Here is a 27,461-nt window from a genome sequence, read left to right as displayed (position 1 = left end):
TATGGGCCTCTCAACTCCCGTAGCCGCAGTTCTCATCGTTCTCGTCACCGTCGTACCCATGCTACTCATCGCAGGCTTCACCGCCCGCTTCATCTCACGCAACTTCAGGGACGCAGCCGGTGCCATCGAACCCAAACCGGCGAGACGCTGGTTCGGCTTCCGACGCGTCAAATCGAACGACAGCGCCACCACCAGCCTCGCAATCAACACGCTACACTACGCCGACTCGTGGCCGGATCTCGAAAGTCTCAGGACGTACCAGGACACGCCGACACCTTCGATCCGGCGCGGCATCCACGAGGTAGCCTTGGTGCCCCAACAGGCCATTACTACCACGGTCCAGATCCAGCCGCCACCCGAGACATGGCATCCCTCGAGGGCCAGTCGTTTGAGCTGGAGTTTCTCGCCGACAAGGCGGAGAACGGATCGGAGAGGGGCGGTCCCGAAGTCCCGCAGCCGCTCAAGGTTCTCAAGAGACTCGGGCGTGGTTCTGGAGGGGAGTTCCGAGGAGATGCAAGCGGCTCGCGATCAGTTGTCGAGACTGACGAGGGTGTAGACGGTGTCTCGGGACCGTTTGGCGAGCCACTCGTTGTGAGGAAGAGGCGAGTGAACCATGGGACCGGGAAGATGCCTCGTTCGAAGAATGGTGGCTAGGAACATTCTTCACCCAGCCGACGGCCACAAGCGCATCGTGAGTCTGGATTTGAGATTGAATAACACTTGCTGATCTCAATCAGGACCACCAGCTTGGGATAAATTCGTTTCATATGCTATTCCTGGGCCACTCGATGATGGCCTTGAGGCAGTATCCCAAGCACCACAACGCGGTGCTTCTAATTTTATGCGGTCTTCTAGTAACTCGTCTCTGGCTGCTCAAGCAAGCACTTCATATCACTCAAATATTTCAGGAGAGAGAAACACGTCTCATAGCTCCCTTGTGCTCGTACCGAAGATTCGTATCACCCCAGAAATCAGGGCTCTCGATGGCAGCACGGCAAGCTTCTGGGTTGCCGTCGAGGTTTCAGGCCAATTGTGTCAGCCTCTCAACGGCTTACTCTGCGATGATACCTCTGCTGAATATGAGTCTGCCTTGCTGAGCAGACTCAATGATCAATCTTCTACAGGTACGTAGACGTGAATTTCGATGTTGATCTCCATGCTAACATCAACTTAGATCCTTTCAGGCATGGGTGTATTCACAGCATGGATATCCAAATCGTTCCGCTTGGAAACAGTTGTATTCTTGAGACAATTCGGGATAATCCTATCCAAACGTGAGTACTTTCACCGGGTGTTTCTGATAATTGTCTGATTGTGGCACAGAACACTAGGTAATGACGATATTGTACTGCTGCTCGCGCAAGTCCTAGTCAAATCGCCTCGCTCCACTGCCGTGGCTACGCAACAAGGCCATGTCAAACACAGGTCAGATGAGCTGATTGATGACTTGGAATATCAGTTAGGAGATTCAAACCTCGAGTATATACGCGTTTCGGTCAAGTACAACCATTCAGCATTCTTTTGCCAAAGTCGAAATGACATCATCGACAACATAGCAGAAGGCGGCACAAAACTAGAAACGTTTGCTACGGCCGTCGTCAAGCAACATAATCACCGATCACCATGGTCCCCAAGTCCAGCACCAACATATAATCCCATTGCGAGCATCATCCTTGGAAATTGGGGGCCATCGAAAGCTCGTAATGTGATTCATCGTATATCACCACAGAGGCCCCTCAGGGCGAAGTCCAGGATGGACTTGTCTTTGGGAGACGAACCAATGGATATGCTGAGCCCTCCGGTAATTCCTAGGCGAGAGGCAAGCCTCGGTAGAGACGTGACAGTCAGAATACCAGACGCAATGTACAATGGGTGGTCTGCCGGGCGTCGGAGGACGTTGGCAGTGGACTTGGACTGGGGTAGGCCCCGCGCGGAAGAAGTCGCGGAAGAAGGGAAGCGGTGGCCATCAACTGCAACGTGCCCCGGCGAGGCGGCAACCGGAGCCGGATTCAAGAATAGGTTTGCGAATCATTTGACCGCATTGAGAAGCCCGCGCTCGATAGGCCCGGGCGTTTTGAGAGGCTTGGCATCTTCAGTCGCCGGCACCCGAGATGAAGGTCATGAAGCAGAGAACAGACAGGCGCATGGAGGAGAGTCCCCTCGCGGCCGGGGAAGAAAGTCATTCAGCCGTTGGAGTTGGACGAGCTGGTGGTCTTGAGAGGGCTCGCAGCTTGTGCTTTTTCAGTCTTGGTTTATAGGAGTAGGAGGCATACATACACACGTGTGCGTCTAAGAGTATTCGAATTAGAAGCACCCGAATTACGATTCGTATGGTGTTCATTCACCCTTTTCACTATGATTTTGTCCGCTGACGCCTGAATGTTTAATGCTTTTCTTTGTTTTTGTTTTGGTATACGGTTTTATGGTTTTACGTTTTACTTTTTTACTCGATTTCATGCAGCCGTCCTTTACTGCAACTCATCTCTCCAAGGAATGGATGTTTGCGCGCCCTTACGCTCGACCGTCTTAGCCGCCGCATTGTTGGCGCTCTTGATGGCGGAGGAAATGTCGAAAGCCACACCCTTGGCCTGGGCAGTCACGGCGGCAACGCAGTAGGAGCCGACAAAGGTGTCGCCGGCGGCGGTGGTGTCGACGACCTTGACCTTTTGGGCGGCGATGAGCTCGGCAGCGCCCTCCTTGTTGGCGTAGTAGACGCCGCGGCCACCGAGGGTGATGATGACGTTGCTGACCTTCTTGGCCATGAACCACTCGCCAACGCGCTTGAGGCCCTCGGGGGTGTCGAGCTCGGACTCGTCGCAGCCGGAGAGGATGGCGGCCTCGGTCTCGTTGACGACGAGATGGGCGAGTCCGTCGTAGGCCTCGTCAGGGAGGCGCTGTGCCGGAGCGGGGTTGAGGAGGACGGGGACGGAGGCGGCCTTTGCGGAGCGGAGGGCGGCGAGGACGGTCTCGAGGGGTACCTCGAGCTGCATCACCAGCAGGTCGGGCTTGGGGTCGAGGGTCTCAGGGAGGGCGCCGAACTTTTCGGGGGTAACGGCGTGGTTGGCCTCGGGAGCGAGGATGATGCGGTTCTGTCCGGTGGGTTCATCGACGACGATGATGGCCATGCCGGTCTTGAGGTCGCTACCCACGGCGATGCGATCGGTGCGAACGCCGTGCTCGCCGAGGTTCTTGAGGAGGAGGTCGCCGTAGGAGTCGCTGCCAACGGCGCCGATCATGGAGACGGAGGCGGTTTCGGCGGCGGCATCGTTGGGGGCTTCGCGGGAGCGGGAGAGCTTGGCGCAGGCGACGGCCTGGTTTGCGCCCTTTCCTCCAGGCGAAATGACAACAGAGTTCGAGGTGAGGGTCTCGCCCGGCAGGGGGTGGTGGGGGACGTAGGAGGTCAAATCGATGTTGAGGGAGCCGAGAACGGTGATCTGGGGGGTCTTGGTGGCAGCCATTTCTGGCAATTCGATCTTCTTTCTCGGTGTTCGGTTTCTCGTGTTTTCTCTCCTCGGCGATGAAGATGATCAAGATGTCGCCAACGTCAAAGACAACCTGAAAAGGCAACCTGAGATATTTTATGATTCGGATCGTGCGGTCGCAATCGGGTATCTTAATGAGACAGAGGCCTCTCTTTCCGAGCGAAAGAATGCAGCTCGGGTACTGAGGTGAGATAACGGTAGATCAGGTGGTGAGGGGCAGAGAAATGGATGTGAGGCATTGAATTTTCCCAGCCGACGAACGGTGACAGGACCCCGCCAAAGCCAACGCCAACGGAGGTGGGATGATGATGCACTTGGCGGGGCATTGGCTGCCAGGTTCGCGGTTGGAATTCTGTAGCGTAAGGGTGGGAGGGGCAGCCGAGTGATGTTGCAGGGGGGCCGGGTGGGAATCCTCTCCATGGCCTGCTCGAGGGATTGGCCCTACGGACCGGAAGGGACCGGAAAGAGATCCAGTCTTTGCAGTCTTTGCAGATAGTGCATCTTTGGGTTGTTGACGTTACTGGAGAATTTCCACAGAAAAAGCTGTCAAAGCAGGGAAAACAGACAAAAGACAGGGTCCACTGTCGGCTAGTTTTTCTCGCTACTGGCTCTGGTCAGCACGATCAGGTCGTTTGAGGCCCAGTGCTGTGCAGTGATTTGATGTGGCAACGCGATACGGTTTCTGACAAGATGTCTATCCGCAGGAATAAAGAGAGATTCAACCCGACACCTTACCTTAGTCAGTTAGAGAGACAGATGCCATGCCTAACATGTCCCCCTTCCCCAATTTTTCCATCCCTAGTCCTTGCCGAAACAAGGCGAAAAGACTGACACCTATGACCTTGGGAGTTCGCAGTTGGGAGGCTGGCACACTGGGCCAGGTACTCCGGACACAGCACATACACAAATAAAGAGCCGAGCCGAAGAACGGTGCCACCTTTTAAGGAGTGGAAGGTTAGTGGAAGCGTATCCGACCCCCTTACTCCGTACCCGTACCGTTCATGCTCAATCCGATCGGGTGTTGCAATGGAACCTGTCAGGTTGTCTTGCCGTCCATTCCTAGACCTTCCAGAAGTTCCAGAAGTTCCAGTCCATCCACCAGCCACCGGACGTCCGCCGAGACGGGCGGGATCTTCAGCTGCTGGGGAGCCATCCATGGATGCCTTGCTCCGTAGACGGGAGAGAGAGAAGGGTCTGGACCTTTGATGTCCCCGTCCGTACTCCGTACCTTACCCAGCAAACAAATCTCGGCCTCCCCTCCGCTGCCTAGATGAAAGAGTACTAGAGCAGCAGCCATCTTTTCGGCGCCATGGGCGGAATGGCTGCGCTGTTCTTGCCGTGCAGCACTCGGCATCCGCTGACACCGCCGGTTTGGGCGCCGGCTTGAACCGACCGTTTGTTTCGTTCTGTTCGACACGTGGAAGTGAACGACATTACGCCGGATTAGACTTTGAGGGTGCATACGGCATACCGTTAGACTCGATCCCCTATTGTCTCCCACGCCCGCCACGCCATGCTGCATTTGGCGCGCCGTCATGCCTAGGTCCAGGCCGGGGTTGTGTTGGTGTGGAATGCGAGTGCGGCGTGCGTATGTGTGTGTGTCTGAGTCTGTGTGTCTATGTGTGGGTGTGTGTGTGGAGGAAAAAGTGTAGATGTTGTTGGGTCAAGATGGGATGAATGACTTATTTGAGAGAGACAGCGTGTGTGAAGGGACAGAGACGGAATGGGAAAGAGCAAGAGAGACCGAGAGCAAACACCAACATCCTGAACAACTCAAGAAACTGCCCGGGAAAAGCAAAACCAAGAGAAGGCAAGAAGAGAACGAGTGACTTGCGACGTGCCTTCCCTTTCTATGTCACAGAAGTACCTTCCTTCCCTTACCTTCCACTACCTCACTACCCATCTGCCTCTGCCTGTCTGAGAACGTAAGGTAGGCACGCTCCTGCTCTCTCTCCCATTTCTGCCTCCAGTCATCAGTGGAGAGGTGCTTGCCCCGTCTCCCATCCTGGAAGGCTTCCACCTTCCATTGCTCGACACACGACACACGACACTGCACTCTTATGCGCTCCTGGACCAAGTAGGCAAGGGCCATGTCCTAGACCCAGATGGCCGCCTTCTTCCCGTGTCTTTCACGAATAAGCGGCTTCCTATTCACCGGTTGCCCAAGCTCCATGCCCTTAGCGTCGACTTCATTCACCTTCGACGGCTCTCCTTTGCTGGATGTCTGTTTCCGACTTCAAAACAGCTCTTTACCTTATTCTCAGGCCTCTGTGCTCGTTGCAAGTTTGTCCGGAATCACATCACCGGACTCCTCTTGCCTCTCTTGCTGGTGGACTCGGACCCTTAACCCCACCAACTTCGACTTGTCCAACTTCACAATTCCAATGGACTTGACCCAAAGCACCTCAGCATGGACTACAACAGCCGCTTGTGTAGCTATTGTAGTCCTCCTCATCTTGATAAGACCGCGGTCATCATGGGGCCATCCGCCATTACCTCCGGGTCCGCCGGGCGAGTTTCTCCTCGGCCACCTCCGTGTTATACCCAAACAGAACACTGCCCAAACATACGCAGAGTGGGCAAGAAAGTATGGTGAGTCTGCTTTCTCCCTCTATACACCTCTTTGAGAGTTCTTCGCGACTAACGTAATAATAGACTCGGATGTCATTCACGTCAAATCTCTCGGCCAATCCATCGTGGTGCTTAACAGTGTCGAGGCTGCCAAGGATCTTCTCGATCGTAGGGGGGCCAACTACTGTGACAGACCCAGATTCACTCTGTTTGAGGTGTAAGTCGCCCCGACTTCGACCCTGAGCTATCTTGTCGGCATGCTGATGCAGGCTGTCCCCTCCTTAGCATGGGCTGGGGCAAGACGCTGACCTTCCTGCCCTTCGGACCCCGCTGGCAGATGCACCGAAAGCTGCTGCAGACCACTTTCAGTAACACCAATGTCCGGCAGTGGTACCCTCTGCAGGTCGCCGAGGCCCGCAAATCCGTTCATGGCATCGTCAGCAACCCTGACAGCTGGCAAATGTCCATCAAAAGGTGAACCGCTTCTAGGCTTTGGCTGACTGTTGATACGTAGCTGACCATTCCAGATTCGCCGTTGCTATCGTCCTCAAAGTGAGCTATGGAGTTGACGTTCATGAGGATAACGACCCGTACGTCAAGATTGCCCAAGATGCCATGTACGCAACTGGAAATGGTGGTGCACCCGTCAACAGCATCGTCGACATCTTTCCCCCTGGTAAGTTACGGATGCAACACAATTCTAACCCTCACTCTTTTGGTAACGTTGGCCTTTGTTCTAGCTCGTCATTTGCCCGTCTGGCTAGTTCGAGACTGGTCGCTGAAATTCGCGCGAGAATGGGGATGGGCTATACGCAAGTTGCATGACGTTCCATTTGCTGTTGCGCAGGAAGAGTTGGTGAGTGTATGCTCCTAGTCAAGTCCATGCCCGCAGCACTAACAAGTCAAGGCTCGCGGCAAGGACAGCCCTTCCTTCGCACATAGGTTATTGGAAACCTATTCCTCCAACGCCAAGAGAGGACTCGACAATGAATGGACACTTGACGACATCAAGGGAGCAGCAGGCGCCATCTTCATCGCAGGGGCCGATACGGTAACTTTGCTCCTCTCTGATATTTGATACACTGCTGACTCTGACTTGCACCAGACTTGGGCCACCATGGTCGTCTTTGTTTTGAACATGGTTCTCCATCCTGAGATTCAAGAAAAAGCGCAGGCCTGCATCGAGCGCGTGGTTGGGCTCGGTAGACTGCCCGATCTTTCAGACAGGCCATCCCTCCCATACATTGACCATATCGTTCAGGAAGTCTACCGGTAAGCTTCCTCTTGCTACTCAGGTCGAGACCCACGTGGGATAGCTTCTGACGAGAAAGAAACAGATGGTCACCATTGGCACCGTTAGGAATTCCCCACAAATCTCTTGAGAACGACGTCTATAACGGCATGTTCATCCCTAAAGGGTAGGTTCACTTGCCCCCCTTTCACCCCTCAACGGGCCGAAAAGCTGCATGCTTCTAGAAGGAAGTACTGACTGCTTTCCCCAGGTCTATTGTCTTCTTCAATTCAAGCGCAATGACTCAGGACGAGCGGGTGTACAAGGACCCCAAGTCTTTCAACCCGGACAGATATCAACCAGAGTCTTCTGGAGGCCATGGTGAGCCCTTGCCACTTGGCCAGTTTGGCTTTGGACGCCGAGTCTGCGTTGGACGCTTCCTGGCAGACAACAGTGTCTGGATAGCAGTTGCAACAATGCTTGCCACTCTCAAGATTGGTAAGAAAGTCGGACCAGACGGCCAAGTCATGGAGCCCAAGATTGCCTTCACCAATGGTGGAACCTGGTGAGTTTGTGTGCTGCTCCATAAGTGTCAAAACTTTTAGAATTCTGACGTCAAACCGCTAGTCATCCGGAACATTTTGAATGCTCCATAATACCACGCAGCCAAAGGGCACAGGAGTTGCTGCGACAGTCGGTCTCTTCTTGAAGAGCAAAAGACAAAGTGAGGCGGTCTAGCCCTCATGCCAACACACATTTACTAAGCTTTTAGGCTTCGGGTTGATGAAACCGTGCACAGTCGATTTCGAGGGGGAACCTGGACATTCAAAGTACGCATAGGAAATTCCTTGCATCTAAATGACGACTGAGTAAGTCGTGGCTTTGAGGTTCAAGACCTTACTCTCAGCGACGGCTGCTTTTCGTAGCCAAGTCAAGGAAAACCAAATGAACAATTGTTGAAGCCAACATAGCCGATGTTGCATCTGGACCGACTGGAGGAGCCACGTCCACGTCAATAATGCGGAGCCTGACACCATTTCTGAACAGGATTCTGAAAAAATGGGATTTTGTCATCCGGAACTTCTCCTAGACGTAAGGGTTTTGCCATTTTCTTCTGTCGATCTTATCAACTTCAGAAGGACGGGCTGCAGTCATATCAAGCCTGCGTCAGGGCTCCTCTCAACGAGGGTCCGGATCCGCCCCGAGACGAGTCTGATTGGAGCTTTGCCCACCACCAAGAAAGAAATATCTCTTGGCCCCAATTCAACGTATCCAACTTCTCCATGAGAACGCATGACGGGGATGAGTTTTCATCTTGTGCGAACCGTCACTCGACGTTACGGTGAAGAGGATAACGAGCGCTTGGAGAGTCATGTACACAAGCGTTTTGAGCGACGTTATTCGTCCCGTGTCAAACCACTGCATAAGCCATGTCACCCTCCATCCAAACCCTGACGGCAGGGAGAAAAACGTGGCAAAGAGTAGAATCTTTGTGACGGTAGGAAGGAGAGATCCCACGAGGCATCACGCAGTAAGTCAATGACCCGATGTCCGCGTCGAAAACGTGGCAGGCAGCGGGCAGACTACACAATGTCCTGTGCTAGCAGTGTCTCAATAGTCGAAACGCACCAAACCTTCAGGCTCGCACCGCATGAAGCTGCCACTCAGCACTGGCTGCTGCGATACTATTGTGAGGGTTTTCGAGATGCCCTATCGACAGGGTCACGACTCGCGGAAGTGGAAAAGAGCGGGAAGGAAAGGCTCTTCCTGCATGGAAAGATCTGGATCGCCAGCCGCGATGCAACGACTTAGATCTGGAATTACGCCAAATCCGCCGTATCAAAGGAATCATCGCAAGTCATGAGCCACGCGATGGACTGGGATCAAGCCCCCCGATCCTCCCTTGGGGGCTGAAGTCCAGGCGCGACGCTATTGACCATCCGCCCACCATTACGGGAACTCGGGGTTCGTTTCCTTTGCCTAAACGGGACGCAGATGCAGCTGATAGCTTGCTTGCACACATTTGACGTCGGCCAAGGATAGTGAAGACGCGACTTCTGCGTAATGGCTATCGTGACGGCCCGGAGGAAGTCATAGCCGTACAAGCTCAGCACGCCGTCGCAGACTTCTCAATCACTTGATGCGCGAAGCAGCGCGACTAATAATACCTGACCGCAAAAGACGGAAATTTCTTTACTGGGCTTGGCCTGACGGTCACCGAAGCTGTCCGCTCGACCCGAGTCCTAGCCTGCAAGGACTAGAGGCTGGTCAGCCCGGCAAGTGTATCTCGTTCCGAGGGAGATATACTAGGTGACAGGGTCTTGAGCTGTCAGAGTTTTGGTAAATGCTACACCTATACAGGCAGCTTTGCTTGGCCCGGGCAGTCCGTCGAGCTGATAAGAAGTGCCGTCGGGCGTTGCAGGCACGTGCGGCAAGACCGTGAGACAGTCCGACAAGCGGATTCCAAACCGACAATGAATAAGTGAGAGCACAAGGAAGGAGACACCGATCGGGCTCCATTGCAACAGCACGGCCAAAACCGGCGGGAGAAGAATTCCAGAATGCCGCCAAGTCCAGACGAAGGAACCCGACGACTTGGGGCTACTACGGTAAGGCAGTTAGGAATGTGCCAATGTGCCACGGTGCGTTTGACGGTGCGCTTGATGGTGCGAACTCTACGCCGTATCACCTAAAGCAGCGGCGGCGGTGGGATGAGACGGGCTGAAGGTCAGGCACTAGGAAAAAACAACCCTAACAAGTGAAGAACGGCGGCGTTTGCGGACTTGTTGATCGACCGCCAGGCTGACACTAACATAGGCGGGAACCTAATTACCCTTCTTTCGTCGTGAACTTGGGAGGCTGTCTGTGGGTAATTAGGTAGGTAGTGCCTTGCTTTCCTTTCCTCGATATAGGTAGGCTACCCCGTACCCCAAATCGACGAGGCTTGCATTGGATTATTCGCTTACTCCAACACACACCTCATGTGAGCTCATGTGAGGAGGAGCTTGAGAAGGGAGCCTTGAGTTGCAGAGTCAGGTTACCACCATCTTGGGCAGCTAAGGCAGCTCAAGTTACCTTGAGGTAGGTAGGCAAGCTGGCAAGGTCTTTGAATGTGAGGACGAGGTAAGGCAGCTTGGACCAGGTAGATGAGGAATGGAGTGGACGGACGGGGGGCAGGAGGTGACGGGGATTCTGTGAGGTGCTTTAGAAAGCAACTCAATCATAATTCCCACGCAAGCAAAACCCAATTCAGAGCTTGGCCATTTTTTTTGCTTCCTTTTTGCTTGTTCGCTCCCGTCCGTCCCCTCTGCACTTGGACTTTGGGCTTCAGCCCTTTCGTCCCTCCCCTTCGGCCTCTTCCCCAAAAATCCTTCCGGCACCGGCCAGACTCCCACAGTGACGTTTTGACACACTCTTGCAAGTTGCCCCTCACTAAAAAAGCTGCTTTCTTTCCCCATCTGTTTCGCGCTTGACGAAGCAACCCCCCACTTGGGATTAACTCGGGATGGGTACCGTAGCGGTGGTAAGACTGGCGTGGAAACCCCGAAAGAAGCCTTGGGAGAGAGATGGATTGCAAATAAAATTTGTGTAGTTGTGGAAATGAAAGTATAGCAGCTCGTGGAGTAATGATACCCGTTGTCTTGGCTCTTGGGAACAATCCGCTGGGAGTTGCAGTCCAGTTCCCTTCACAACCCTCGCTCGTTCTCTGCAACTCCACCCCTCATCCATGCTCGCTCCCATCTTTTCCCCCCATGCCGCCCCCCCCCCTTGTCCCGGTTGACTCTTCCGTCCGCTTCCTTTAACCTTTGGAGCGAAACGGTGCTTTCGAACTGTAGCTGCTGCTGGTGCTGCTGCTGTGGGGGGGTTGGGATCGTCATATCAAGGAATGACCTTCGACCGTTCGTAAGCATAACGATGACTCGAGCCGTTTCGGAGGGCGAGAGCTTGCATACGGGCGATTCGTAATCCCAACGTTAAATATTGTCGCCAATCTGGGCCATCATCGCCTGCCAGAGCCGCTGACACTGTTGCTGTTGCTTGCTGTACTCCGTACTGCCTTCCATATTGCACAAACTGTGCATCACCCCCGAGGCCAGGAGACAAATCCAAGGGCCAATGTCTGTCCGCTCGTCGTCGATTCATTTGCGTCAACTGTACTCTTCGACTCCTGCAACAAGTCTTTTCGGATGGTTGTCGCCCATCTGGTCCTGCTTTGCCTACAGTTGTCAATCGAACCCCATTACAATACCTGTGGAAACAGGCACGACCGCCTGGGTCCGCCTCAGCCCGGGCCGAATACACCGAATATACAGACTCTTTCCAACATTGCGGCAAGAGGCTCCCGACCTCCTTCCCTCTACGTGTTTGTTGCGAGGGGGCATTCACTACTCTGGCCGCGGCGTCGGTCCTGCCTTTTTATTTTTCGAGACGATAAAGGCTTTCTTCTTCATCCACCGAGGACCGGAAGCTCGTGGAGAAAGACGATTTATTCTCCAAGAACCAAAAAGTCGGGTTTTCGGGAGCTCCCCCGCTTCGACAAAGTGCCCTCAGTCGGTTAAGGCTGCCCAATCTCGACTTGCTCCCCAATCGATTCCCAAGGCTGCGTGCTTCTGGGCGTAACTTCCAGGAGTGGTTGGCCAGCTTCCGCAAAGGTCCAAATTTGGTGCTCACTTCGCCAGGGATACCGCAAAAGGATCAGTGCAGGTGACAGCCACCCATACGTCCCCTTAATCCCGCATTCAAGAACCGCTACCATGTCATCCCGAACCTCGATCACGCTGAAGGATCAGGTTGACACGTACGATATGGAGAGTCAGCCTCCTGTCTCGAAAGGTCATGGCGGCATCACCCATTTGCTGACCGTCCAAGATGGCGATCAAGACCGGACGGAGACGAAAAGAAATCCCAAGTGGTATCAGCGGCTATTAGATGCTGGCGTTGAGGAAAACGGGATCCAACCAGTACCTCTCAATGAGCGGACCAATACCAACTACAGCAATCTCTTCACCGTTTTCTTCACAAGTCTGCTTTGCTTATTGCCGTAAGTGCTTTCAACAATCCCAAGGAGGCTGGAGACTTTTGTTTTGCTGATACCGGCGTTAGGATCCCAACCGGCGCCTTAGCCACAGCTCAGCTCGGACTGAGTTTGAGGGATGCCTCACTGGTCATCGTCTTCTTCGCTTTGTTGACCTGTGTGCCTCCAGCATTCATGGGCATCGCTGGCTCGCATACCGGACTCAGGCAGCTTGTCCAAGCTAGGTATTCGTTTGGGTAAGTCGATATCTCTGTGAAGAATAACTTGTCGCGCAAACTGACGATTCGGATGGTTCAGATACTATCTTGTGGGCATTCCTCTCCTTCTAAACGCCGCGACTGTGACCGGATTCTCTCTCTCGTCTTCGATTGTTGGCGGCCAAACTCTCGCGGCCGTTAACCCGGGCCACATTGATGTCAAGATCGGGATCGTCATCGCCTGCCTTGTAAGCTTTGCAGCTTCGTTCATTGGGTATCGCGCGCTCCATATGTGGGAACGCTGGCAATGGCTTCCGAACCTCGTTGCAATTGTCATAGCCGTAGGTTGCGGTGGGAAACATCTGTGGAAACAGGCCGAGACGTCGCCTCCAACAGCAGCTCAGATACTCAACTACGGAGGTCTGATGGCCGGTTACTTCATAACCTTTGGCGGTACTGCATCGGACTTCACTGCGTACCACAACCCCAACAAGACAACCAAGTGAGCAATGCCTATTTCCAGGTTAGCTACACTGCTGACAATAATCAGGTTCAGGATCTTTTCCTACATATACCTCGGGATCTTGACACCCTCGGTCCCGCTGCTTATCTTAGGAGCGGCGATTGGAGGTGCTCTCAACAATGTCCCCGAATGGAAGTTGGGATGGGACACGTATGGCATTGGCGGCGTCATGGCAGCTATGTTGGCTCCTGCTGGCGGCTTTGGCAAATTCGTACTGGTTGTCCTCGCACTGAGCGTGATCGGCAACATCGCGACGTCCATGTACTCCGTTGCTCTCTGTATGCAGCAGATGCTCCCGGTCTTCACAAAGGTCCCTCGCATTGTCTTTGTCGTCGTTGCGCTCGGAATCATGATTCCCATGGCAATTCGCGCTGCTGAGTCGTGGGCCGATTCTCTCGAGAACTTCTTGGGCTTGATCGGTTACTGGGCCGGCTGCTTCGACGCTGTCATTATTGAAGAACTGGTGTTGTTCCGTCGAATGAACTACAGCTCGTACGACCCTGCAGCGTGGAACGTTGCCCGAATATTGCCTTCCGGACTCGCTGCTCTTGGAGCGAGCCTGCTGAGCTTCGGGCTCATCATACCAGGGATGGATCAGGCCTGGTACACTGGTCCGATCGCGAGAGTGACCGGAGATATAGGCTTCGAGTCCGCGTTTGTTCTGACGGCAATTTCCTATGCACCCTTGAGATGGCTGGAAATCAGGAAGCGAGGACACGTCTAGGGCGGCCAGATGTTCGAGCGGCAGAGTAAAGAAGAAAAGGGGGGATATACCCAGGCAAGCGAGGTATGATAGACCGTATTTTTCGTTAAGCGCCCCAGTGGGGGGAAAGCAGGGGCATGTTGATATCTGCAGGGTCCCGACGGAATAGGGCAGTTTCGACAGTTGACCAACAATGGCACAGTTTCTTAGGCAATACGGCGGGTGCGTCGCGGCGGCGGCTTCTTGCTTAAACCTTCAATGGTGATCGGCCAGTTATAGTCCTCCATGTCGGCCTCTGAGGCTTGCCGCTTGCATCACCAGATTTGATCGGGAGCCTGGCTAGTATGAGCTGATGGCCACTTCCATTGGCCGTGCCACTCAGTCGAAAGGGGAACAATTACCTAGGTGTCTAGAGTTGGTTGACCGGAGAGAACTATGTCTTCACCAAACTGGTGCCAAGCAACATCTGTGAGCCTGGCGGCTGGCACAGGCATGCCCTCGGTATTCTGGACTCGGTCGGGAGACACAACAACACCGCCGCGTCCAAGCCAAGTGGGCGCAATAGTTACGATGACTCTATCAACGAGGCGATGGTAAGCAGGGTCAAGAAGCGAGTTGATCACATGCCCGCCGCCTTCGATCATGACGCTTTCCAGACCTTCGGCGTGAAGAGCAGAGAGAATGGAAGGCCAATCGAATCGCGATTCGGTCGTCTGAGGTTCGAGGACGACGAATTTACCGCCATGGGCTTCCAGGATTGCCTTTCTTTCCGGATTGACGGCAGACGGGCCAACTAGCACAAATGGTGCCAAGCCGTTGTTGGCGCGGGCGACTTCGAAAACTTTGCTGCGTTCGGTGAAGTCCCATCGGCCACGAGGATCCAAGACAATGGGGCGTGGCTGGGCGTCGAGATTTGCACCGTGGATGCGGCAGTTCAAGCCTGGGTCATCGGCGAGGACAGTCCCAACGCCAACGAGAATGGCGGCATGGTGACGACGAAGATGGTGTGTCATAGCCTTGGACTCGGAACCCGAAAGGCGCGTACGCACACCAGGGGCGAGGGAAAGGGAAGAATCCAGTGATGTTGCAAATGTCAGAGTAACAAACGGACGGCCCTGGGATCTCGCTGACTGGATGGCAGATTCTGACGGTAGACGAGGAGCCAACCAGGCCACGTCTGGGCCCGGGATCTGCAGAGTTTCCGCCATTGTCGTTGAAGTGGCCTTTTCCGTGGGCAGAAGGGCGAATTGCTCCGAGAACCAAGAGGGTTGCACGTACGGATACGGGTTTACGCAAGTAACAACTCCCTGCGTAGCGCACGAGGTGATGCTATGGCTATCGCAGTACTGGCTAGGTGCCCCCTAGTCGTCTCGAAGCCTAGACTGTTGTCCCTGTTCAGACTGCCAACGGCGATCAAGGTAGACTGCCTATCGAAAGGGCGGTCTGAGAAGCAGTATCGCTGGCTATGCTTTCCTTGCCAAGAATTAGGATCTTTGCACAGCGGCGATACTGGCTCGTTGACTAAGGTAGATGGTCGGCGAAGCAGGCTCACCAGTCAGTTGACTGATGGCTGGAAGTAGTAGGGATGAAGTTGAGCAAGGACCCGAAACCCAATGGCCTCCAGAAGGCTTGAGTGATAAAGCCTAACCTTAAAAGGGCACGTATTACATTTATTGGGACGATAAAAGGTTACAGATGCCTGCCGGGAGGAACTCCAAGCAACTTGGACGGCTGGGCCGTTGTTGAAGTCAGCAGTCGCAGGACCGCAAGAGGCAATCGAGGTCGTTGTCGTCTCGGACAACGATTGTCACCTTGGTAAACCTTGAGTGAGGTGTGATGGCCAAGGATGCTATGGTAGAGGAGAGCAGACGCGCGGTTGATGACCAGAGTTGCGGGGGGCTGAGAGCCTAAGATGGCAACAGTTGTGTCGATGTACCGTGACCAAGTGCGAGTACCCGACACAGTTATGGCTGTATTCGTACCGTCCTGAGGCGAACCAAACAGGATTGGAGATGTTTTGTACTTTTGGACTCTTGAGGAGAGATCGGCAAGGTGTGGATGCCCTGGTGATCTGATTCGAAGGCTTTCGTTTCCCTACAGACTAGGTGCGGCGGAGAGTTGTCCGCAGAGATGGTCCTTGCTACTGCCACCACTCGGGTTGAGTCAAGGGCTACGACAGGCGCGATGTGGTATCGATTGTCAACGACACGAACAAGCTGGATGACAGAGAAAGGCCGACACGCCGGGAGAATGGTTTAGGCGAGATGTTGATGCGTCTGTTCCGACCAGTGCAAGTAACACGTCGTCGGAAGGAGATTTATGAGTTGACTCAGGTGAGCTAGCAGTTTCTGTGTCAGAGGATGGAGTGGGTGGGTGGATGACTTGTCTGGTTGTGATTTTCGTGGTAGAGGGGAGAAGAAAAAAAGCCAGACGGGTTGGACTTGGGCTGGACGATGCAAGTGCTATTCGTGTGGGACATGCAGCGGAGGGTGCGGGCAAAGTTGCGTGAAGTTGACGGGAAGGTGGGAAGACAAGGGAGGAACTAAGGTACTGTGGTAATCAATCAATCAGCTGCAAGTGCAATGTTGGTGAGGACCAGAAGTGCCAATTGCCAATGTCAATTGCAGGATGCAGATGCGGTGCCACTATGCAAGTGCAGGTGCAGGTGCAAATGCAGATCCAAAGCAGGTGAAGGACTTGGAGCTGAAGTTTTGATAATGTGGGTTGGTGTTGACTTGGACCTGGATGATTCGTGAAGCGGGTGCGGGTTGAAGATGAGGTGGGCTGGATGACATGGGAAATGGTGGAAGGGCAAGATGCAAGTGCTGGTGGTGGAGTGTGCTGCCCTGGATTGCTGGAGACTGGAGTGTGTGTGCGTGTGTGTGCGTGTGTAAAAGACAGGAGGCAGTCACGATGGATGATTGGATCTTGCACCTGCCTGCCCTGGCGACGACACAGACACAACCTCTCTTTCTCCGAATTCTCCAATCTCCAACGTTGCGCCCCAAGCCAACAACACCCAACACCCAACACTCACCTACCCGACCTTAACACGGCGAACACCTCAAACCCCTAGACACGGTACGGGGTACTACACAGTAGAGTGGTCGTTTGCCGCCTCGCACCCAAAGCCCAAGAGCCCAAGCCGCAACGCGCCCCGACGTGCAACGCAAGGTGCCAACGTCTTTTCGTTCCTTGCCCTTCCAGGTCACCAAATCGCAAGTCGCGCATCCCTCATCGCCCATCGGTATCCAATCTGGTGGACCTCAGAATAGCCGACAGCCCCACTACAACGTGCGTTTTCCTCGGGAGGTGGACACTTGGAATGGATCCTCTTCAAGGACCACCGACCAACTTGGAGCCCATGATTCCTCACTGCATAGTAAGATACTGCGTCCTTCGTACTTACACGGTACCATACCTTACCTTGCCTTATTAGCCCCGCCTCTTTGGGACCCTGACTTACAAGTTGCACAGTATTGGGACGATCCAAACACAGGTACTCCCACACCGTACGGACCATATACGTTATACCACAACGAAATTCCAGTCTCCAGCTCGACAGGGCCACCGCAAGGCAGAGTCAGGTCTGGTCCGCCAAGCCCATGGAGACTTCAATCATCCAAGCCTTGGAAACAACACGCACATGGCCGTGAGGCTGTGACGGCGCGCGCGCGCGCAACGTGTCCTTGGACCCAACTTCCAACCAGCACACCACCCACTCTGCCGGCACGGCGGGTACCCATCTATACTTGTACATACGAATACACCCACGAATCTGAATGACCAAGAGCCAAAAAGCGAAAGAGAGAGAGAGAGAAGGAGAAAAGGAAAAGAAGGACCACTCACTTACACTAGACAGGCGCCTAGCCTCTAGTTCCCCAACATATCTCTCATCTGCGGATATTACCACCATCTCATTTCCCCCTCGAGTCGTACGGAATTACGAAGCTATGACGAGAAAACCACCAATAAGTACGCTAGACAACGGTTTCCGAGGCGGCACTTTTCCGCCACATGTGTCGTCCATCACCCCCCTCCGATATAGCGGGCGGGCGGCTGAAGTCGTCTTTGCCTTTCCCACGGCCTCAATCCCATCCCTGGCCCGGCCTCCCCTCCACTTACACCGCTCAGGGCTGCCCCTCCCGACCATGAACTCTAAACTTCGGCGTTACAGTGGGGGGGGGGGGTATGCGAGGTCGACTTGCAGTCTGCAAGTTGCGGGCAGGCAATTCCGCATACACGGCACCATCGAGCACTGACCACGGCTCCGAACCCTCTGTTTTCTCTCTTCGCAACCGCCGTGCCAAGCCAAGGCGTCATGGCCCAAGGTCATGGGTCTTTCCTCACAGCATAGGCTTTTACGAAATCAAGATTCGCCAAAATTCCGCCCCTAGACTGACAGGCATCATCTCTATGTACATCTCTGTGCGCTTGCCTGTGTAGCCTTCAGGGCTCTGGACTCTCTTCACTGACGATACTCCGGAATATCCCTACCTGCTTTGGCATCCAGCCATGTCGGTCGAGATGCCTCACTTTTTAGCCTTTCCGAGTTTCTGGTTTGGTCTGCTGCCGGATACTCCCAACTCGGGCAGAGCTCGCAACACCCAGGCCATCACCTGCAGCCGCCGACACGCCATTTCGGGCCACTTGGGCCGGACGTTTCCCTGGGACTCCCTGGCTGCCTTTGCGCTTCGCATCTCTATGGGATACTCGCTTCCTCCAATACCCAGCTTGTGGAGGTTATCCTGAAGTCAACCACCTATCACACGGCATCAAGTGGGCAAGTGGGCTTCAGCATGCAGCATGTAGTTGCACTGGTAGTTGCAATCGCAATCGCAGTTGCAGTTACACTCACGCTTGACGACCGAGACACTACACTACCCTACGTACCCTCCGCCAACTGCATCTACCTGTTGTCCAACCTAGCACCGGCCGGAGTTAGAGGTCCTCTCGGGCGGTTGCAACGCAACACACGCGAGGAAAGTCTGGAGTCTCCCGAAGCCACTTTACGCGACTACGCCGCATGGAGTTTGGCCACTGTTTAGGCCACAAGGTTAGCAGCCATCGCTTTGCTTGTTAGACTCTCGGCCTTAACCTCGACCGCCTTAGCTTCCCCTTCGTCACACACATCACCAGACAGACTGCAATACCTTCTACGTCCATCCCATCCTCCCGCTCTCATCCCGTTTGTCTCCATTGGCTCGGTCGTAACTCCGTCTACGACTTGGAGCATTTCATCCCGCCTGTCTCTGTCTCTTGGGGCAACATCCCGGTTCCCGAAAAGTGCCTAGGCGCTCCGAACTGGGCTTTTTTAAGCACCCTCTCGTGCACAGAATAGCGTTACAAGAACCACTACCTCACACACCACCAGACTCCTTCCATACCTACTTTCTTCGGATGCGGGGAGCCTTCGCAGCGGTATTGGTTTCTGGGGCAGATATCCTCAGAAAGTTTACTTGCCCATGCAATCTTCGATCACGCTCGATCATTGCCCATGTCGTCGAACGGGCCGTGAACGAACCCCCCATGACAAGATGAGCTCACCCGAGAAGTCACGCCATTATTGCAGGATGTCTTGCTTTGCGTTCTGTTATCAAGTCGGACCTCACGCCCAAAGCACAAAAAAATTCAAAAAGGGCAGCAGGCTTGTCCAAGGGTTATCGGTGATCGACGACATCGTTGCAGCGGGCGCACTTAGATAGCTCGGCGCCTTCAAGGAGAAACTTGCTCAGTGCTAACAACGCAAACTGATGACCACACAGAATACGAGCAAGCGAGCTTTACTACAAACAGACAAAAAACTACAACTGAAGCGACCGATATGAAGTCAAATAGGGGGGGGGGGCAGGTACAGGGACTCAACGCCACACGAGCCTCTGGGCCTAGGCCAGCCTGACAGCGGCTTGTGCCATAGGCGATCGGCAGGGGCCTCTCTTAAGAGCGTGCCTAGCGCAGAGGGACATTGTCCTTGGGTATTCCGTCGTCACAGACTACCTATTCGTGGACCGTGAGGGTTGGACGGCCCTTGCATCAAGCTCCCCACGCATGCAACGCACTTTTGGTACCGAGACAACTCATCCACATCCGAATATAATAGCTGAAAAGGCATGCTTCGGAAGCTCGGCCAATTATCAGTCCGAAGAAGCTGACGGGCTTATCCCGTGTCTCACTCTGCTTGGAGCCGCCGGCGATGGTGAAAGCGCAATAAGTAGTTCCACGACTACTGTACCACACGATGTTGCTCTTGGCCTATTCGTACTGCGGATACAGTGCGCAAAGATCCGACGATCACTCACTGCCGAATCCCAATCTAACTACCATCTGGGGCTAGTGATTGCCCGCCGCGAGTGGATGGTTTATCTTTACGCGCCACATAGAGTCCAGTCGTGGCCTTTCCTTTGTCAGGGATATGGCACCTGTCAACCGGGCGCTTTCAGCTCCTTCACTCTATATCCGTACATTCAGGTTTTCAGTACGGATACATTTCAAGTACATTGCCCCATTCGCGGCTCGCCATGGAATCTTGCGTCTGCCCTGCCCCCTCTCCGCCACATCGGGTCACGAGCAAAACTCCCGGAACATACGGGAGTGACGGTCCAATCCGTAGGTGCCGGACATGGCCGTAGATGGCCCTTTCGTCCGCGATTTCAAGACATCTCACGTCTTCAGAGGCAGAGTTGTGTTGGAAATCGAACACGGGACCCTGGCTCGGATATCGACCGACTGATCTTGCAGCACAACGGGTGCCCCAAACGGGAAATGGGAATTAGCCAGCCCGGACCAAATTGCGGTCATCAACTCGACCGTTGTGCGAGAAATTGGGCCTGCTTTAACCTGATATTTCCCACTAAGGCCGCCCTGTAGCGCAAAGGCGAATGTTGGCCAAAGCTTACATCGACCCATTCTCAGAAGGCATTGCACTAGTGTTTCGCTCTTCTGGTGACATCCTGAGATCTGGCCAATACCTGAAGGGGTTTGTTCAGTTTGAGTTGCAGCAAATCGGTGTTCATGGTGGGGGGTGCAGAAGGGAGGGGGAGACGAGGCACACCAGATGCCCAGGAACCCAGTTTTTGTGCTCCTGCATGCCGGCAGGCAATGGGCGGGACGTTCCTTCGCCCGGCCACTTGGGAATACGTACCGACTGTAAGTACTGCTGGTACCAAAAACTTCCATGAGATAAATCTGTCTATGATGGTGCTCTGCGCGACCGAACGCTGGTCCGATTGATCTCTTTTAGTGTCATCGGATGCAAGGGCCTGCTCTCGAGCCAAAGTTAGTTGTGCCCGTCAATAGTGACCGGTTGGAGACGCCACAAATGTCGTTTGTGGAACATGGCATTTATCACTCGTGATGCCCGTCTACTTCCGTCTGTGACAACACAGCCATTGCATTTCACAACACTCACCAAACCTCCTTGAGAAGCCATTACCGTCTAGATTCACATCTATTCTCGCCTTCCTTCACACATCAACTAACCATGGGAGCCATCATTCCCAACTCTGAGAGGTATCCTATGGCCTCAGACCCCGTATTGACAATGGGCGCCTCTGCCCAACACGCTTTCACTACGGACTCCTCTCCGGAGGATCCGTATATCTATCAAGTTGGATTTGGAAACAGATTCTCTTCTGAAGCCATGTAAGTTGGCGTTACCCAATTCTTGATCAAGAGTCTGAGCTCACCAATAAGTCCCGGGACTCTACCTCGATCATGTAATGTACCGCAAAGAGTAAAGTACAACCTTTATTCCGAGCAGCTCAACGGTTCTACCTTTGTTGCCTCTCGAACTGACATACAAAATGCCTGGTTCTACCGGATTTTCCCATCTGTGGCTCACGGAGATATCTCAAAGAAGCCACGAAACCCAGATGTAAGTCATTTCTCATTCCTTGGATCCCCTTCCATCTACCCATAACGCAACCACTTTCAAACTGGACCCACCCCTGACATATTTTTGCCGTCAAGATTGAGTCAAGATTTACGTCTGGAAATGAGAATGTCGAGTTTGTTCCCGGAGGACTCTGTTGGAGAGCATTCTCGGTGCCAAAGACGGATGGGCCGGCTATCGACTTCGTCCAGGGGCTCAAGACGATAGTTGGGAATGGCGACTCGACGACCAAGGACGGCTTAGCTGTACACGTGTACGCTGCAAATTCTTCCATGAAAAAGCGCGCATTCTGCAGCAATGATGGCGACATGCTTTTCGTGCCTCAGACTGGCAGGCTGGACATTCAGACAGAATTCGGGAGGTGGGCAGTCACCTGTTCCAGTCGGTGACGAAAATCTGTTGACGACCTTTCCAGAATGATGGTTCGGCCTGGCGAGCTGGCGGTGATCCAGAGTGGCATCCGCTTCAAGGTCGGGTTGCCGGATGGTCCGGCCCGGGGTTGTGAGTCATTTGACGATGCCCATATGCATGAGAGGACATCCAACTGATGGGCTTAGACATCCAAGAGATATTCGGAAGCCGGTACGAGCTGCCAGAACTGGGGCCGCTCGGAAGCAACGGGATGGCTTTGCCTCGCGATTTCGAGTTCCCCGTCGCCTCATTTGACATGGATACGTCAGAGTGGGAAAGTAAGTCTGCCCTATCAGTTTTGCCAAGACGTGGCCACGCTGACTGACGCGGCGTGTTAGTCGTGTATAAACTGGCTGGAAAGCTGTGGTCCTGCAAACAGAACCACACGCCCTTTGACGTGGTTGCATGGGATGGCAAGTAAGAGAAACGCCCGCTCCAAGACCCTCTCCCCCCATTTTATTCCATCTAGGTGCTCACATCGTCTCATAGCTATGTGCCTTTCAAATATGCCGCCGAGAAGTTTGTCAATGCCGCCTTCGTGGACAAGGACCAAGCCGACCCCAGTTTGTACACCGTCTTGACGGCGAAGTCCAAGATGCCCGGTATACCCGCAACAGATGTCATGTTCTTCACGCCAAAGTGGTCTTCGGCGACGAATACCTTTCGACCTCCCGTACGTTGTGTTTCTCTTTTTCCTGGGGTGTGGCAAATGTCGTGGCTAACGGGGCGTAGTATTATCATCGAAATATGTCGACGGAGGTGGTGGGAATCGTGTATGGCGGTTACAAGGGCACCAGTCGCAATCTGGAAGCTGGTGGCCTGAGTTTCCAGTCGAGCTTCATGCCGCATGGAGGTACGGATACAGGAGGTCCTTTTCTCAGACAAGAGGCCAGATACTAACAAGGGGCTGCAGAAACCCATGAGGCGTTTGTGCAAGCGACTACCAATGAGCTGAAGGCTCAACGCGTGGGAGAAGGCTTTCTCGGTAAGGATAGCGAGGGGAAGCATTAACACCCATTGCACCGCGGCTGACATTCTGGTGCAGGTTTTATGTTCCAAATCAGCACTCACTGCGCGGTGACACAATATGCGTTGGAAAGGAGCGGCGTGCTGGAAGGTAAGGAAGAGGTTTTCGATTTGGAGAGAACGAAGAGGGATGTGGGCTAACGAGCGTTGATAGTACCGCCGGCATCTCTTTGGGACTCAATGCAAGGACACTTTCTCGAGCACGCCGAAGAAGTAAATAGCGACTTGCGAAGACGAGGACTACCGACCCTCGGGGCCACCCTGAGCCATTGAGAGCGAAGCGAAGCGACGTTGATCCATTCATCATCACTACCTACTGAAAGCGGGATTTTTTGGTTTCCCACCTCCTAAGCCTTGCGTGCCTTTGGTCCTCCAACACATCGTCTCTTCTCCATTTGATCCGAAATAGCGAAGCGATGCACAGCGATGACAACATTTGCCAGCGATTTCTGAAAGTTTTCCTACAGTCACGGATACATGATCAATGATTCGGTGGTGGCTGAGGGTTTTGGTCGGAAGGTTTTCTCTTTTTCTCTTCCTTTTTTTTTTTTTTTTTTTTTCTGTGGTCACGAGCGCAGGTGTAAGTGAGAGTGAGGCAGAGCGGTTTGGGGAAGAGAGCTTGGGTCATGTTGCCAGCATGTCGAGGAACACTTGGCTGGGTGATAATCTAAAGGAGAGAAAAAAGCTGGGAATTCCGATTTCCGAGGAAACTCAATGCTATCGATATTAATCGTATATCGTGAACGTGGGAAAAACATGCAGTAGGTTGTGTTGTGGTTTGAGCTGTACCAATGAAATTCTGGCTGCGAGGCGAAAGTATGGTACTGAGATGATTATTTTGTCGGGATTTTCAACAACATCCGATATGGTGTAGTGGCCAACATGATGCCCTCTCATTAACTTGCGAGGTTAGGCATAGCCCCGAGTTCGATTCTCGGTTTCGGAAATTTTGTTTTGCTTATCACTCCGATTCGATGCTTTTTTTCTGTTTTGCTTGAATAATTGGTTGGTTACTTGGTTTTTGCAAAGATTGTGTTTGTGCTGTTGAAATTTTGCCTCCACTGACCACAGTGTATGTACAACCGGCCCTGTCGACTTACAAGCAGCGAGTACTGCGTGTCCCTTTGCTGTGTTTATTTTCTATGGCGGGCGCAAATGAAAAGTACCTTACTAGCGAGCTCATCACATATTTAGGACACTTGTTAATACCGTGGCTGTGCTGGTGTTGCAACTACTTAGGCAATTTGTTCGTTTTCCTATGACTTCAACCTGGAGAAGTCAAACCTCCACCGGCCCTAGAGTCGGTCCCTCACGATATTTTAAACACGTACTCACGAGTAACACAAGAAGAGGGAGATGATGTTCTACCCTGTTGTTCCTTCCTTCGTTCCTTGATCCTCAAGGTTCGCCGGCGTTCTCTCCTGGATATGCATGACTTACCTCTCGTTTCCATGTTCCAGGTTACTTTCAGTACGTGGCTTGCGTTATTAAGTCAAAAGTCGTGGTAACGTTATGGGACATGAGAGTGAATGTGCGGAGGGCTATCGAACGCTCGCTTACATGACCTTTGTCGGTTGTTCGAAGGGGTGTCGAGACATACGGACGCGAACGACGCTCACTCAGTGATGCGAATCTATACGGGAAGTTAAGCCCTATTCTCTGAGTGGCGCGAGGGGAGACTTCGATACTTGATGTGAGCTGGTCAAAGTAACAAGCCTACCGCTTGATCAAATCAGAGTATGGCCGCCCTGGCGTGAAGTCTACGGTGATCAAGCTGGGCAACTGTTCTTTCGTTCGGTACCTTTCTTGACGCATTGCTTGCTTTGCACAACCGAGGGCTTCATCGCTAGACCTATTGACTTCGATCTTGATCCGACAGGGTGATCTCATTTAGTAAACATGGACACTCTGTAGGCCTAATTCGAAAATGACGCTTTTCATGACGTGATCAACTTGGACTGCTCACGTTGCTGGACTTCATTACGTTTTCCCATAAACCAAGGACGGCGGCGAGGCTACGCGCTCCTCCCTCCAAGTTAGTGTTCCCGGGTATACTGAAAGCATACCAAGTCTGTTGAGGATTACGAGAGTAATTATTTCCGAGGCCTCGCCACTCAGATTTCACCACGAAGTGAGTGTTGTTACCGGTACCTCTGGCAGAATCAAAGGGACGGAGAAGATGTCGGAGATAAGGGGACCGAAGACGGCCCGGATGCTTCCTACAACCTCGGCGCCGGGGCCGAAGATATCGGAAGCGTCAGCGGTAACAGTGGATCTACTTCTCCTCCGTCGGCGAAGGGCCGCCGCGCCGACTCAATCCCGTCCTGCCTTTTTGGGCACCTTGTTTGGTGACATGCTACGTTCGCCAGTGGCCCAGTGACCCGTGCAGGCCGAAGCGGGCAGGGCGGTTCTGCTCCAAACATAGCACTTGATGACCTTGCAGCTTGATCAAGGTACCCTACTGCGCCGGTGATGCCGCTGATTGGGTGCATGCCGCTCCGGCACGGCGGCAGCACTCTGTCGTGGCCCCGTGGGAAGGAGCTCAGGCACCAGCAGCGCTGCAGTAGCAACGGGCGTGATCAGATGGGGCAATGCGAACGCGACCTTTGGGATGGGCGACTGGCCTCTCATTGGATTGCTGGGGTCTTTGCCGGGGAGCCGAAGGGCCAGGGGTGGTTTCTTCGTTGCGGGATGGTTGGGTGCGCTTGACTGGTGGGGAGCAAGGCAGGAGAAGGAGAAGGGGAAGGCGGACGGATTTGAGACAGGGACAGTTTGGGGCTGGCGAATGTCACAGGCGCTTGCTTTGGACGCCAGGCAGGTACTGCTTGATGCTGTGTATCTGTTTCCCTCCGACGCTTGTCGCCTTGTGTCGCGCATACCTACTCGGAGAAGATGGGACGAAGGAGGTGAGGAGAGCTTGTGCAGGAAGCTTCGCTGAACCTACTTTCTCCATGGTGTGTCTAGACCGCTGCTTTCCTGTTTCCATGAATTGTATCCGGTAAAGTAGCCCAGAATCCGTATGGCTTGAAGATGCAAGTGAACGGGGAACCTCCGTCCAAAACGGAGACATACGGATACCCATCGCAATTACACTGCAAAGAGAGACCCAACAAAAAGATACATGGGCAAAGACAAGCTTACGAACACTCCAAGACCCCAAGACCCCCAAGACTCGCCCGCGGCGCGCGCCCAGAGACTTGGTGCGCATAAGCCTATTTCAGGCTAGAGTCACGAGCAAACCCGCAAACTTAACGCCGCCCGCTAAAACGAAAGAGACCTGGAGTGTGTCGAAACGAGAGTCGCAGGCGACCACCAGGTGCGGCCAGGCGAACATAAGGTACCTACACCGACAAGGGTCAGGCAGGTTGCCTCCCTCCAAAATCGCGGCTTGGCTCTCTCCCGCCCAATCCATCCACGCACGCAACGCACGTCCTCCTCCTCCCATTCATTTTCCCCAACATCGCCACGTTCTTCCGGGTGGTGTGTTCATTCTCTCTATCCAGAGGTGTGTGTGTGTGGCTTTTCGATACCCGTTCCTTAAACTCTTCACACCGGTTTTTCTTCCCCTTCGCCATCCGCCGCTTGCAGTCTTCTTCTTCCTCCATCCTCTACACGTAATCCCGCCTCCGAGCCCTCCGCTGCCTCCGTCCGACAAAGGGGATCTCGTCCGCACCGCTTCAAGCAAACGGACTTCCTTGCCTTCTTTTGTATTTTTTTGCAATCGTCGTCGAAAGGCAAACCGAAAAGTAATTTACTTTACCTCTCACCCAACCCGCGACACAACCCGAACCCGTCGCGCCTACCACTCTCATCTTCATCCATCACAAGCAACAACCAACTCCCATCCCAAATAATGGCCGACCACGACAAGCCTCCCGCGTACGGCGGTCCCCCCCCTCAACACCCGCAACAAGCCTACCAAGGCTACGGCTCCCCGCCTCCCCCCGGCGGCCCAGGAGGCTACGGCACTCCTCCGCCGGGACAATACTACTCCCCCGGCCCGGAGATGAACTACGGCCACCAGCAGGGCCCGTACCCGCCTCCGGGACAGCAGTACCCCCCGGGACAATATCCTCCCCAAGGACCCTACCCACCCCAGGGCCAGTACGGACAGCAGTACCCGCCGCAAGGCGGTTACTACCAGGACAACCGCGGCGGCGGCTCGGGAGGCGGCATCATGGCTGGTCTGCTCGGTGCGCTCGCGTGCTGCTGCTGTCTTGACTGCTTGTTCTAAGCGGGCGGCTTGCGAACGTCTGGTTCAAGGGGCCAGATTATACGGAGTGACATTGCGAAACAAACCACACGATACCCTCAACAACTAAAGTACTTTGCGGCTCGAACGTCATGAGCAGTACCCACTTCGAACGGGATGATGGCAGGAGAGAAGGGGA

General features: G+C 53.8%; 10 protein-coding genes across 10 annotated transcripts; 6 read left to right on the top strand and 4 right to left on the bottom strand.

The window, feature by feature from the left end:
- Window position 1: 1 nt before the first annotated feature.
- Window positions 2-2,218, top strand: CPAR01_10904 (uncharacterized protein; the record flags this gene model as incomplete). Its single annotated transcript, XM_060495164.1, has 6 exons — window positions 2-245; window positions 344-591; window positions 655-691; window positions 738-1,124; window positions 1,175-1,274; window positions 1,324-2,218. The coding sequence occupies 6 exons, from the start codon at window positions 2-4 to the stop codon at window positions 2,216-2,218; spliced, it is 1,911 nt and encodes a 636-aa protein (XP_060345512.1).
- A 250-nt stretch (window positions 2,219-2,468) lies between these two features.
- CPAR01_10903 (ribokinase) lies at window positions 2,469-3,458 on the bottom strand (the record flags this gene model as incomplete). Its single annotated transcript, XM_060495163.1, has 1 exon — window positions 2,469-3,458. One exon carries the CDS (start codon window positions 3,456-3,458, stop codon window positions 2,469-2,471), a length of 990 nt encoding a protein of 329 aa, XP_060345511.1.
- Window positions 3,459-4,518: 1,060 nt separating this feature from the next.
- CPAR01_10902 (uncharacterized protein) lies at window positions 4,519-5,019 on the bottom strand (the record flags this gene model as incomplete). Its single annotated transcript, XM_060495162.1, has 1 exon — window positions 4,519-5,019. The coding sequence occupies one exon, from the start codon at window positions 5,017-5,019 to the stop codon at window positions 4,519-4,521; it is 501 nt and encodes a 166-aa protein (XP_060345510.1).
- Window positions 5,020-5,866: 847 nt separating this feature from the next.
- Window positions 5,867-7,853, top strand: CPAR01_10901 (cytochrome P450; the record flags this gene model as incomplete). The annotated part of the gene is made up of 9 exons (XM_060495161.1): window positions 5,867-6,074; window positions 6,138-6,270; window positions 6,339-6,527; window positions 6,581-6,729; window positions 6,794-6,909; window positions 6,961-7,104; window positions 7,159-7,325; window positions 7,391-7,471; window positions 7,556-7,853. The coding sequence occupies 9 exons, from the start codon at window positions 5,867-5,869 to the stop codon at window positions 7,851-7,853; spliced, it is 1,485 nt and encodes a 494-aa protein (XP_060345509.1).
- A 4,185-nt stretch (window positions 7,854-12,038) lies between these two features.
- On the top strand, window positions 12,039-13,763 carry CPAR01_10900 (NCS1 nucleoside transporter; the record flags this gene model as incomplete). The annotated part of the gene is made up of 4 exons (XM_060495160.1): window positions 12,039-12,325; window positions 12,388-12,555; window positions 12,617-13,018; window positions 13,067-13,763. The coding sequence occupies 4 exons, from the start codon at window positions 12,039-12,041 to the stop codon at window positions 13,761-13,763; spliced, it is 1,554 nt and encodes a 517-aa protein (XP_060345508.1).
- A 380-nt stretch (window positions 13,764-14,143) lies between these two features.
- CPAR01_10899 (riboflavin biosynthesis protein RibD domain-containing protein) lies at window positions 14,144-14,950 on the bottom strand (the record flags this gene model as incomplete). The annotated part of the gene is made up of 1 exon (XM_060495159.1): window positions 14,144-14,950. One exon carries the CDS (start codon window positions 14,948-14,950, stop codon window positions 14,144-14,146), a length of 807 nt encoding a protein of 268 aa, XP_060345507.1.
- Window positions 14,951-18,541: 3,591 nt separating this feature from the next.
- Window positions 18,542-18,790, top strand: CPAR01_10898 (uncharacterized protein; the record flags this gene model as incomplete). Its single annotated transcript, XM_060495158.1, has 1 exon — window positions 18,542-18,790. One exon carries the CDS (start codon window positions 18,542-18,544, stop codon window positions 18,788-18,790), a length of 249 nt encoding a protein of 82 aa, XP_060345506.1.
- Window positions 18,791-21,222: 2,432 nt separating this feature from the next.
- Window positions 21,223-23,343, top strand: CPAR01_10897 (homogentisate 1,2-dioxygenase; the record flags this gene model as incomplete). The annotated part of the gene is made up of 11 exons (XM_060495157.1): window positions 21,223-21,383; window positions 21,474-21,615; window positions 21,711-21,994; window positions 22,049-22,134; window positions 22,191-22,322; window positions 22,383-22,461; window positions 22,534-22,717; window positions 22,777-22,897; window positions 22,958-23,029; window positions 23,090-23,161; window positions 23,225-23,343. The coding sequence occupies 11 exons, from the start codon at window positions 21,223-21,225 to the stop codon at window positions 23,341-23,343; spliced, it is 1,452 nt and encodes a 483-aa protein (XP_060345505.1).
- Window positions 23,344-25,518: 2,175 nt separating this feature from the next.
- Window positions 25,519-25,947, bottom strand: CPAR01_10896 (uncharacterized protein; the record flags this gene model as incomplete). The annotated part of the gene is made up of 1 exon (XM_060495156.1): window positions 25,519-25,947. One exon carries the CDS (start codon window positions 25,945-25,947, stop codon window positions 25,519-25,521), a length of 429 nt encoding a protein of 142 aa, XP_060345504.1.
- A 976-nt stretch (window positions 25,948-26,923) lies between these two features.
- CPAR01_10895 (uncharacterized protein) lies at window positions 26,924-27,304 on the top strand (the record flags this gene model as incomplete). Its single annotated transcript, XM_060495155.1, has 1 exon — window positions 26,924-27,304. One exon carries the CDS (start codon window positions 26,924-26,926, stop codon window positions 27,302-27,304), a length of 381 nt encoding a protein of 126 aa, XP_060345503.1.
- Window positions 27,305-27,461: the final 157 nt, after the last annotated feature.

The sequence above is a fragment of the Colletotrichum paranaense genome (genome assembly GCF_030867605.1).
Source record: "Colletotrichum paranaense strain IMI 384185 chromosome Unknown Scaffold_9.1, whole genome shotgun sequence".
In the NCBI taxonomy this organism is placed as follows: Eukaryota; Fungi; Ascomycota; class Sordariomycetes; order Glomerellales; family Glomerellaceae; genus Colletotrichum; species Colletotrichum paranaense.
This window is presented reverse-complemented; position numbering and strand designations above follow the sequence as displayed.